General features: G+C 48.4%; 1 protein-coding gene across 1 annotated transcript in view; it reads right to left on the reverse strand.

The window, feature by feature from the left end:
* Positions 1–12,307, reverse strand: part of gfra1a (gdnf family receptor alpha 1a) — a 240,800-nt gene that overhangs the window by 27,631 nt on the left and 200,862 nt on the right. The window contains exons 6-7 of the mRNA XM_072436743.1: positions 9,222–9,331; positions 6,914–7,048 (exon numbers count right to left, since the gene is read on the reverse strand). Coding sequence (XP_072292844.1) covers positions 6,914–7,048; positions 9,222–9,331 — 245 coding nt within the window. The remainder of the gene's footprint in view (positions 1–6,913; positions 7,049–9,221; positions 9,332–12,307) is intronic.

Below are 12,307 nucleotides of genomic sequence, written 5' to 3' on the forward strand. Positions count from 1 at the left end.
CTCCAGGGGCCTGGCTTTCAAAATGGCTGGATTGAAATGATGTATTGTATTTCATATCCTCCAATTCACCCGAGCATCATAAGAAGGAAAGTACACACACACACACACACATACACACACAGACACACACACACACACAGACACACACACACACACACATACACACACACACAGACACACACACACACAGACACACACACACACAGACACACACACACACACACACACACACAGACACACACACACACACACATACACACACACACAGACACACACACACACAGACACACACACACACACACACACACAGACACGCAAAGACACACACACACACACACAGACACACACACACACACACACACACAGAGACACACACACACACAGACACACACACACACACACACACACAGACACACACACATATTTTGTATTACCTTTTCATATTAAGTCCTCAGAAGCAGCTCAATGGCAAGAACAATTCCCGGGCAATAAACAGCCACGCCCTGCCAGTGATCAGACCCTGCCACGCCCTGCCAGTGATCAGACCCTGCCACGCCCTGCCAGTGATCAGACCCTGCCACGCCCTGCCAGTGATCAGACCCTGCCACGCCCTGCCAGTGATCAGACCCTGCCACGCCCTGCCAGTGATCAGACCCTGCCACGCCCTGCCAGTGATCAGACCCTGCCACGCCCTGCCAGTGATCAGACCCTGCCACGCCCTGCCAGTGATCAGACCCTGCCACGCCCTGCCAGTGATCAGACCCTGCCACGCCGCGCCAGTGATCAGACCCTGCCACGCCCTGCCAGTGATCAGACCCTGCCACGCCCTGCCAGTGATCAGACCCTGCCACGCCCTGCCAGTGATCAGACCCTGCCACGCCCTGCCAGTGATCAGACCCTGCAGGAATAATCAGTTGGTCAAAGGAGGAGATACAGATGTTAAGACATGAAAGCTCCTGACCATGGAGGGTTCCATCCCAAATCCAGCACCCTGAGACTGGACACTAGCACCCTGAGACTGGACACTAGCACCCTGAGACTGGACACTAGCACCCTGAGACTGGACACTAGCACCCTGAGACTGGACACTAGCACCCTGAGACTGGACACTAGCACCCTGAGACTGGACACTAGCACCCTGAGACTGTACACTAGCACCCTGAGACTGGACACTAGCACCTTGAGACTGTACACTAGCACCCTGAGACTGGACACTAGCACCCTGAGACTGGACACTAGCCGTAAGGAAGGAGGCGGGACTAGTGAGTGTGAGAGCCACTATCCAGGACGAGACGTCCAAGATCCATAAGTACATCAAGGACAAGGCTCCTACAGAGGACGTGCTCAGTGAATGTCTCAGACAAAGAGGAACAAAGGATGATGAGGTGCTGGAGGGACCATCATGGGAGGACACGCCCCTACATGGGAGGACACGCCCCTACATGGGAGGACACGCCCCTACATGGGAGGACACGCCCCTACATGGGATGTACCACAGGAACATAACTGAAGTGGCTGATATCATGAAATCCTACCAATGGTTAGAAAGAGCCGGTCTGAAGGACAGGGGCCCTGATCATGGCAGGACAGGAGCAGGACCTGAACACCAGATCAACAGAGGCCCAGATCTACCACACCAGACAAGACCCAAGGTGTAGGCTGTGCAAAGGGGGCCCTGAGACCATCCCGCACATAACTGCAGGTGCAAGATGCTGCAGGGACAGCACACATGGAGCTCCATCACCAGGAGCTGGCATAGTGTCCAGAAACATCTGTGCAGAGCACGGGCTGGAGACCCCAAGGACAAAGTGGGAAACACCTCCAAAGGTGGAGAACGACCGAGCCAAGGTCCTCTGGGACTTCCAGATACAGACAGACCGAATGGTAATAGAGAACCAACCGGACATGGTGGTGGTCTCAAGGGTCAGAGGAAAGCCGTGGTGGTCTCAAGGGTCAGAGGAAAGCCGTGGTGGTCTCAAGGGTCAGAGGAAAGCCGTGGTGGTCTCAAGGGTCAGAGGAAAGTCCTGGTGGTGGACATTGCAGTTCATGAGATGGAAACATCCAGAAAAAGGAACATGAGAAACTAGAGAAATCCCAAGGCCTCAGAGAGGAGCTGGAGAAGGTCTGGAGCGTGAAAGTATCTGTGGTGCTCGTAGTGACCGGAGCACTTGGGGCAGTGACCCCCAAACTGGAGGAATGACCCCCAAACTGGAGGAGTGGCTTGAGCAGATCCCAGGAAAAACATCAGACATCTCAGTCCAGAAAAGGGCAGGAACAGCAAAGATACTGAAGAACCCTCAAGCTCCCAGGGGCCTCTGGTAGAGGACCCCAGCTTATATTATATATATATATATATATATATATATATATATATATATATATATATATATAGTCCTGTCACACTCTTCGTCCTCTCGCTCCTGTCACACTCTAGGCAGCAGGGTGGCATTCAGGGTGGCAAGGGCTATTTTCGAGGGGGCATTGGGCACCCTGTTTACCCTCTGGCTCCGCCCTGTTGTATTTTGACATGTTGAGTTTGGTGCTCAGAAGACATGTCTTCTGAAGACATGTCTTCAGAAGACATGTCTTCAGAAGACATGTCCTCAGTTTCGTAGCAGAGGCGTTGTCTTCAGAAGACATGTCCTCAGTCTCACAGCAGAGGCGTTGTCCTCAGAAGACATGTCCTCAGTCTCGCAGCAGAGGCGTTGTCTTCAGAAGACATGTCCTCAGTCTCGCAGCAGAGGCGTTGTCTTCAGAAGACATGTCCTCAGTCTCGCAGCAGAGGCGTTGTCCTCAGAAGACATGTCCTCAGTCTCGCAGCAGAGGCGTTGTCTTCAGAAGACATGTCCTCAGTCTCGCAGCAGAGGCGTTGTCTTCAGAAGACATGTCCTCAGTCTCGCAGCAGAGGCGTTGTCCTCAGAAGACATGTCCTCAGTCTCGCAGCAGAGGCGTTGTCTTCAGAAGACATGTCCTCAGTCTCGCAGCAGAGGCGTTGTCTTCAGAAGACATGTCCTCAGTCTCACAGCAGAGGCGTTGTCTTCAGAAGACATGTCCTCAGTCTCGCAGCAGAGGCGTTGTCCTCAGAAGACATGTCCTCAGTCTCACAGCAGAGGCGTTGTCTTCAGAAGACATGTCCTCAGTCTCGCAGCAGAGGCGTTGTCTTCAGAAGACATGTCCTCAGTCTCGCAGCAGAGGCGTTGTCTTCAGAAGACATGTCCTCAGTCTCGCAGCAGAGGCGTTGTCTTCAGAAGACATGTCCTCAGTCTCGCAGCAGAGGCGTTGTCCTCAGAAGACATGTAGTCAGTCTCGCAGCAGAGGCGTTGTCCTCAGAAGACATGTCCTCAGTCTCACAGCAGAGGCGTTGTCTTCAGAAGACATGTCCTCAGTCTCGCAGCAGAGGCGTTGTCTTCAGAAGACATGTCCTCAGTCTCGCAGCAGAGGCGTTGTCTTCAGAAGACATGTCCTCAGTCTCGCAGCAGAGGCGTTGTCTTCAGAAGACATGTCCTCAGTCTCGCAGCAGAGGCGTTGTCCTCAGAAGACATGTCCTCAGTCTCGCAGCAGAGGCGTTGTCTTCAGAAGACATGTCCTCAGTCTCGCAGCAGAGGCGTTGTCTTCAGAAGACATGTCCTCAGTCTCGCAGCAGAGGCGTTGTCTTCAGAAGACATGTCCTCAGTCTCGCAGCAGAGGCGTTGTCCTCAGAAGACATGTAGTCAGTCTCGCAGCAGAGGCGTTGTCCTCAGAAGACATGTCCTCAGTCTCACAGCAGAGGCGTTGTCTTCAGAAGACATGTCCTCAGTCTCGCAGCAGAGGCGTTGTCTTCAGAAGACATGTCCTCAGTCTCGCAGCAGAGGCGTTGTCTTCAGAAGACATGTCCTCAGTCTCGCAGCAGAGGCGTTGTCTTCAGAAGACATGTCCTCAGTCTCGCAGCAGAGGCGTTGTCCTCAGAAGACATGTCCTCAGTCTCGCAGCAGATGCGTTGTCTTCAGAAGACATGTCCTCAGTCTCGCAGCAGAGGCGTTGTCTTCAGAAGACATGTCCTCAGTCTCGCAGCAGAGGCGTTGTCTTCAGAAGACATGTCCTCAGTCTCGCAGCAGAGGCGTTGTCCTCAGAAGACATGTAGTCAGTCTCGCAGCAGAGGCGTTGTCCTCAGAAGACATGTCCTCAGTCTCACAGCAGAGGCGTTGTCTTCAGAAGACATGTCCTCAGTCTCGCAGCAGAGGCGTTGTCTTCAGAAGACATGTCCTCAGTCTCGCAGCAGAGGCGTTGTCTTCAGAAGACATGTCCTCAGTCTCGCAGCAGAGGCGTTGTCTTCAGAAGACATGTCCTCAGTCTCGCAGCAGAGGCGTTGTCCTCAGAAGACATGTCCTCAGTCTCGCAGCAGAGGCGTTGTCTTCAGAAGACATGTCCTCAGTCTCGCAGCAGAGGCGTTGTCTTCAGAAGACATGTCCTCAGTCTCGCAGCAGAGGCGTTGTCTTCAGAAGACATGTCCTCAGTCTCGCAGCAGAGGCGTTGTCCTCAGAAGACATGTAGTCAGTCTCGCAGCAGAGGCGTTGTCCTCAGAAGACATGTCCTCAGTCTCACAGCAGAGGCGTTGTCTTCAGAAGACATGTCCTCAGTCTCGCAGCAGAGGCGTTGTCTTCAGAAGACATGTCCTCAGTCTCGCAGCAGAGGCGTTGTCTTCAGAAGACATGTCCTCAGTCTCGCAGCAGAGGCGTTGTCTTCAGAAGACATGTCCTCAGTCTCACAGCAGAGGCGTTGTCTTCAGAAGACATGTCCTCAGTCTCGCAGCAGAGGCGTTGTCTTCTCTAATGATGTCCCATGACTAGCTCAAAGACACTTGAGCACCAGCTGTCCTCCTCGTCCTCCTCAGACCGGCCTTCGTAGCGGACACTCTCCCTCCTCATGAACCCTCAGCGGCAGAGTGTCAAACGCTGCACACTTTGTCAGTTCCACTTACTGCTGAGTCGGCCTAATGAGGGAGCCAGCCAAAGTCAAGAGAGTGAGAGCAGAGAGGAAGGAAGAGGAGGGAAAAGAGGAGAGAGAGTGAGAGGGAGGAAAGGAGACGAGGGAAGAATAGATGGAGTGAAGAAAAAAGAGGAGAGGAGAGTTGGGGAGTTGTGCTCCTCAGCTCAGTTTTGAATTGAATTGCTGAGATTGGCCGAATGATTAAAAAGTATAATTCAGCTACGATTGAAAAGAAAACACGTGTTGCATTCGGGTGGTGTCAGTTGTCGGGCTGTTGCGGTGACTTTGCGTGTGGTTTGTGCGGTGTGTAAACGCATGTTGTACAGCAGCAGCCAGAAGTGACAGTGTGTGTACATTAATGCAGAGAGGCCTCTGCTCACGGCTGATTCTCATGTTCAGTTTTCCACATACGACACGATGCACAGCAGGTTTTTACGACACAAGGATTATGGAAGATTGGATAGGATTATTGTTTTGGCTGAACTTTAAGCATCCTCCGTTAAGCTGCATCTTCTCACTGGATTTTAACCACGCCACATTTACTTGTGCTTTACACATTTACTTGTGCTTTACACATTTACTTGTGCTTTACACATTTACTTGTGCTTTACACATTTACTTGTGCTTTACACATTTACTTGTGCTTTACACATTTACTTGTGCTTTACACATTTACTTGTGCTTTACACATTTACCCTTAAGTCTTGATCATGTCCGTTTTGGCTTTGTCGAGGACAGAACACTATGACGTGGATTTACGCACATCACAGACTTTCAGTTCATCAGTTCCTCTTTATTGGCAAGTTGCTTTATTTGGGTCTTGATAGACTTATGTTAAACATGCTGCAGTTTGTGCAGAACGCTCAGTCATGCACAGAGAACTCAACTCTTAAAAGTAATGCTACTCAACACTGGCTGTAAACACTTGCACCGTTACGTCTCATTGACAAGATGAATTTACAGCCACGGCATCGAAAGTTTGCACCCAAAACTCCGTCTGCTGGTCACTGGAGCCGAGGCTGAAAATACTGCAATATTGTGGTCATGGCAACAGCCGTAGTCAGTTGCTCCCATAGCACGAGCCTCTGCATCCAGAACCATGGAAATGCATTCCACCATCAACAGAAGCAGTCTAAAGCTCCTGGGCCGATCGCTCTGTAGGACCTGTCTCTGCCTCGGCGTGTCTTGCCCAAGGACACAGCGGCACTATTCACCTGAGGCCGCTGCAATCGTGTGGTTACAAATCTTGATTGTTTTCAGTACATACATTTTTTTCATGTCCTAAAACATGACATGCCAAAGTAAAGGTACAAGAGCATAAATTACTTTTGTGTGCCCTTAAAAAAGCTTGGACTAGAGTCGCTGCTCCTCGTAGAGAGAGTTTGAATTGGATTTTGAAAACCTTTGCAAGGAACTCACACTTGAGTCAAATATATGGACTTCACCCACACATTTACCAAATGAAGTGTCCACACTGCTATTATCCATTCCAAAATCATTTCCCTTCTACTTGAAAAGTGTTTAAGCCTTTTGTGGTCCTCCGGAAACTGCACCTTTTCCCAGAACGGGTACCAGCACCTGCTCTTTGGGTCTAAAATAGCATCTTTCAGTCAATGAAGTGAAAGTCGAGTCGGGTTACATGCATTTCACACCACTCTGCAAAGTGCTTCAGTCATGCAGAGGGATAGACTCTGGAAAGAGAAGAAACATGGGCTGAAGAGAACCAAGATCAGAGGCTTTTGAGGAATTAAAGGCCCCTGTGTGAATATAATGATGGCATAGTGGTTAGCCCGTCTATTTTACAACCGGTTTTGCCAACAGTTTTGTGACAGACCATGCACAGGTCATACCTCTGCCCTCTGCACCTAGGCCTAGGCCCACACTGGTCAGAAACCTGAGACCTGCTGGTTATGAGGCCTCAGTCACAGATTGAACTATGAAGACTCACGCAGACATGTGTTCTCGGTGAAGAACTCTGTGAACTTGTCGCACTCGTCTTTGTTGTTGCCGCTGTTGCTGCAGTTACAGTACGGAGACAGGCTGATCTTTGGGGAGCGCAGGTAGTTGGGCGTCATCACCGTTCCTGCAACAGAGAGGAAGACAATCAGCTTCTTCATGGAAACATTTACATTAGTATTTCAATTCTTGTTGTTTAAGTTTAAGCATTAAAAACCCTTAAAGGTCCCATAACATGCAAAATCGACTTTTCAGAGCTTTTAACCTTCTTACATTGCTATTTGTGCTTCATATATGTCCACAGAGTGTTTTTTGATTGATTCCCGCAGTTTTTAGCTATAGTACAGACTATCTCCTTTCCACGAATCTCCAAACTGACGGGGGGTGGGAGCAAGACCGAGTCATAAGGGCAAGCACGCGTCACCATCCCCCCTCACCCTAAACTAAACATAAACTTAGGATAGACTACGAAACGTGAAAAAAAGCATGTTATGGCACCTTTAAATATCCTTGTTCAATCAGTAGAGCCATTATTTGGCCGCTGGCACACAGTCCCGCCCCCTATGGAGTGAAATGGCACCAGCCGCTCACGTTCAATCTAATGTAAGAGCAGTTTATTCACAGTTACAGCTTCACATTGCACCCTAATGTGAGCTTCACCTGTCGACAGGTACATGAAGGAGTACTTACTTACTTACTTATATAGTAATATATATTGGCCGCAGCCAGTAATATATATTATATTACTGGCTGCGGCGAACCATACTTTGTTTTTACACTGGGATTCGGTTATAAGGCTTTTTTTTCTCTCTGGCCTAAACCTCCGGACCGCTCTAACCTAAGCATTACGTATTCAATTTAAGTTTATTTCAGAGGGAGTATTCAGTAATCATGAATCTACCGGTAATTATTTCTCAAGATGAACTTGGAGATGGATGAGGGAGATCTTTGCCAGCATTGAGCACGTTTGAGACGCTTCTTTTATATATTCTGTATATATATATATATATATATTTACAATAATCCCTAAACAAATCAAGGATGTAATAATTTCATACAATATAAACCTTCCCCCCATGTGCACAACCTTCCCCCCATGTGCACAACCTTCCCTAAATCTGCACAACCTTCTCTAAATGTGTGCAACCTCCAATGGACGGAGTTCACTTCTTTGGTCCAGATTGTGCGTTCATAATAAGCTAAGCCACGTTACAAAACCATATTGGAGGTGCAAAGACATATTTCTTTAACTGAATCTCCTCTGCAGATCAGCTTTGGCCCATAAACAAACTTCCCCTCTACAATATACAGCCAGTGCCTCCAAAAACCCATATTTAAAGCCCATTACAATTGCTCTTCTGATCTGGACGATAAGCGCAGCAATAACCCACTTGAAATATGAGGTTTTTCTATATTTGTGTCCCGCACTGAGCTCCTGGTGCAGCATATATATATATATATATATATATATATATATATATATATATATATATATATATATAGAGAGAGAGAGAGAGAGAGAGAGAGAGAGAGGAGCAGGAGAGAGAATACAAGCACCATCAGAGCAAGAGAATAGAGCAAAAACACTAAAACTGAATTACTTGAAACTCGTAGCGATGCGGTGCTGTGCAGTTCCAGTTGACTCAAATGTCCCAAAATCCCCTTCGGCCTAAACTCTTATTTCTATTCTCAATGAGCTTTAATAATTAAACCCTTAGAACGTAACATTTTAGCCAAAAAAAAGACAAAAATATGTATTTATTTTTTCATTTTGGATGTTTGTGTTACATGCTCTTAAAAATCCAGAAAACCCCTGTCCTGTATTGTGAGCATCTGCATCTCCACAAACCTGACTTGTACTTGGCCTGGAGGAGCCTCCTGCTGCTTGTTGCAAATGTTGTTCTTTTGGCTAGAATATATAATGAAGTATGTTTGAATGAATCCTCCATAGTCTGCGCACGCATCTCTGCTTATAACTTCAACTTGTGATCCATAAACGAGGGGAGGCAGCAGCAGAGCCACGGGAGTGGATGATCCTGAAGCGCACACCCCCAGACTGTGGCGCTGACCCGCATCAGTCCCTGTGGTAATTGCTACGCCGTGAGCTCAATCCCAGTTTCCCTGGTGATTTAACCGGACTAAACCAAGATCAGGTCCAGGACAACAAGGACAGGCTGTGGCCAACTCAGGCTGATTGTACGTGCAGATCTCGTGTTGTGCTGTACGTCTGTGCCAGCTTTATGCAGAAGAAGATAATGGGTGGATAGATCATAATTCCACAGAAACACAAAAGGACTCACCGATGAGTCCAGAGTAAGACAGCAGACAGTCGGCGTAGTTCTCCTTCAGACACCCCGTCATGGAGCGTGGCTCAGGCTGGCAGTTCGCGAAGAAGTCTGCCAGACGTGACCTGTACAGCACAAACGTTCAAGATGAATGAGCTAAGCTTTTGTATTCCTTAGTTATCTTTCTCACTATGTTACTTTTGTCACATGATGAACCGTCGTCACCTTAGGGATCATCACAAAATAGGTTGAAGCATAAAAGACGAAACATTTTCCGTCTCTCTCTGGACCCCCTCCCCCCCTCAAAAGACTAAAAAACAAAAATGTCTGGCATCACATCACATTTTACGCGTTGATAAAACGATAGTAGCTTGATAGACCTGCTCACCTCTAGTGAACATCCCTGAACATCCTTTGGTAAGTTTATCAGTAGAAGTTATGAACTCTCCAAATAATGTCACCTGTCACTCATGTTTGTTTACTCAAGCCACATGGTCACGGGCCCCAGGGGCCCTAGGGGCCCTACGGCACGTTCCATTCAACCCAAACTGTGAGATGACCACATTGAGATAGTCTCAATAGGATGAGGGAGTGAGAAACTCATGTTTCTTGTCAATTGCCTGTGTCTAGACCTAAACATGCTGTCAGAATGACACGTGCTTTTGTTTCAGTAAGAATCTCTTCTGTGATTGGCTGAAACCTCATGCAGGGTTTGTGTTGGTCCTTCTTCCGGTCAGTGCGTAGCACGTGACTAGAGCCACATCTCTTGTTCATTTGCTGCGTCGCGTCTTGCCGCAAAAGCTTTTCCAACTTTTCTGCACCAGCCGCGTTGCGCTCCCCGCACCCGCCGTGCTCCCCGCCTGCACCCGCCGTGCTCCCCGCCTGCACCCGCCGTGCTCCCCGCCTGCACCCGCCGCGCTCCCCGCACCCGCCGTGCTCCCCGCCTGCACCCGCCGTGCTCCCCGCCTGCACCCGCCGTGCTCCCCGCCTGCACCTGCCGTGCTCCCCGCACCCGCCGCCCAACAAGCAAAGTCATGAGTGTCTGATGTCATGGATGTTGGCCTAATGCTCGTTGCTCAGAGAGTTTTTTAGCATTTCAAAACAATTACTGCCACAACCAAAAAATATTACGTCTTTTCAGCTTCAACCTATTTTGAGATGATCCCTTAGAATGAGAAGGTGCTTTCTGGTTTCAGGGTGATTCTGAAATATTTAGCTTTGACCACTTGAAAAGAGAGGATACATTTATTTGAGTTGGTGAATGTAGGCATGAATAAATATTCTAATCTCTGGATGAAATAATAACAAATAACTGAGTAAAACATTGGGGGGACATGTTTTCTCCTCACACGCTGCCATCACGAGCGCGGCCCACACTTGTGGAACACATTACATCAATCAGGTCAAAAACACCCCACAAAAAGAAAAAGCTGCTGCTCTTTTGTGAACACAACACAAGGAAACGAGCCAGTGCGATCACACGTCTCTCACTGCAGAGAGCCGCCGAGCCGTAAACTCACTCTGACATACGGACAGGGAGAAGGGGATTGTACCCGTTTAATCTAACAATATCACTGACAACCGCACTGGGAGAGAGGGGGAGAGAGAGAGGGGGAGAGAGAGAGGGGGAGAGAGGGGGGAAGAGAGGGGGAGAGAGAGAGGGGGAGAGAGGGGGGAAGAGAGGGGGAGAGAGAGAGGGGGAGAGAGAGAGGGGGAGAGAGGGGGAGAGAGAGGGGGAGAGAGAGAGGGGGAGAGAGGGGGAGAGAGAGAGAGAGGGGGAGAGGGGGGAAGAGAGGGGGAGAGAGAGAGAGGGAGAGAGAGAGGGAGAGAGAGAGAGAGGGGAAGAGAGGGGGAGAGAGAGAGGGGAAGAGAGGGGGAGGGAGAGAGAGCGAGAGAGGGAGAGGGGGGAAGAGAGGGGGGGAAGAGGGAGAGGGAGAGAGAGGGGAAGAGAGGGGGAGAGAGAGGGGAAGAGAGGGGGGAGAGAGAGAGAGGGAGAGGGAGAGAGAGGGGAAGAGAGGGGGGGAGAGAGAGAAAGGGGAGAGAGAGGGAGAGATCATTTCCTAATTACCTTTCAGTTTATTCTTAAAGATCATCCAGTCCCACAAAATAAAGTTATAATGAAAAGGACAATATCTGAAAAATCTATCTCAAAATTCAAAGAAATAATAGAGCCAATATTCAGTGACATGTCATGTGATCCTGTCATGTGATCATGTCATGTGATCATGTCATGTGATCATGTCATGTGATCATGTCATGTGATCATGTCATGTGATCATGTTGAGAACAGTTTTAGTCCCAGTTTAAGTGATCAATTTGTCGACTTGACCATGAATTCTCTGAAGTCTGCTCTTGACGTTGTAGCGCTGTTAAAACAGAAGGTCATTAGGCCAAAGCGCGCCTCCCCATGGTACAACCAAGAACTGCGTTCACATAAACAAAGAGTTAGAAAGTTAGAGGGATTATTTCGTCGCTCTCACACAGAAGAATCCCTAAAAGCATGGAAAAGTTGCCTGCTGTCCTATAAGCAGGCTCTGCGTAAGGCCCAAACCAGATATTATTCAAATCTAATAGAAGTCAACAAAAGTAACACTAAATTCCTTTTCAGCACTGTAGCTAGGCTAACAAACTGTCACAGTGCAGTAGAGCCCTCACTCCCAGCTACACTCAGCTCTGATGATTTCCTCCTATTTTTTAATAATAAAATAAAAACAATCAGAGATAAATGAGATGAAATTACCCCCGCTATTAGCCCTGAACTAGCCCAAGCTGTAAATCTAACGTCCCATATAAATCCACCTGTAAACTTAGAAAGGTTCACAGCTGTTGATCAAGCAGAGATAACTTCAGCCATTATGTCCTCTAAAAGCTCAACTTGTGTCCTAGACCCCATTCCAAGCAGACTCCTCAAAGACATTCTTCCCCTAATTATAGACTCTATTCTTAATATAATAAATACTTCAGTAGAAAGTGGCTATGTTCCACATCCTTCAAACATGCAGTCATTAAACCTCTTCTGAAAAAGCCTAATCTAGATCCCGACCTATTGGTAAACTACAGACCTATTTCAAATCTTCCCTTCGTCTCTAAAATCCTTGAAA

This window comes from Eucyclogobius newberryi, unplaced genomic scaffold (genome assembly GCF_026437365.1).
Source record: "Eucyclogobius newberryi isolate DKJ021-1_F unplaced genomic scaffold, fEucNew1.0.hap1 SCAF_8, whole genome shotgun sequence".
Classification (NCBI taxonomy): domain Eukaryota; kingdom Metazoa; phylum Chordata; class Actinopteri; order Gobiiformes; family Gobiidae; genus Eucyclogobius; species Eucyclogobius newberryi.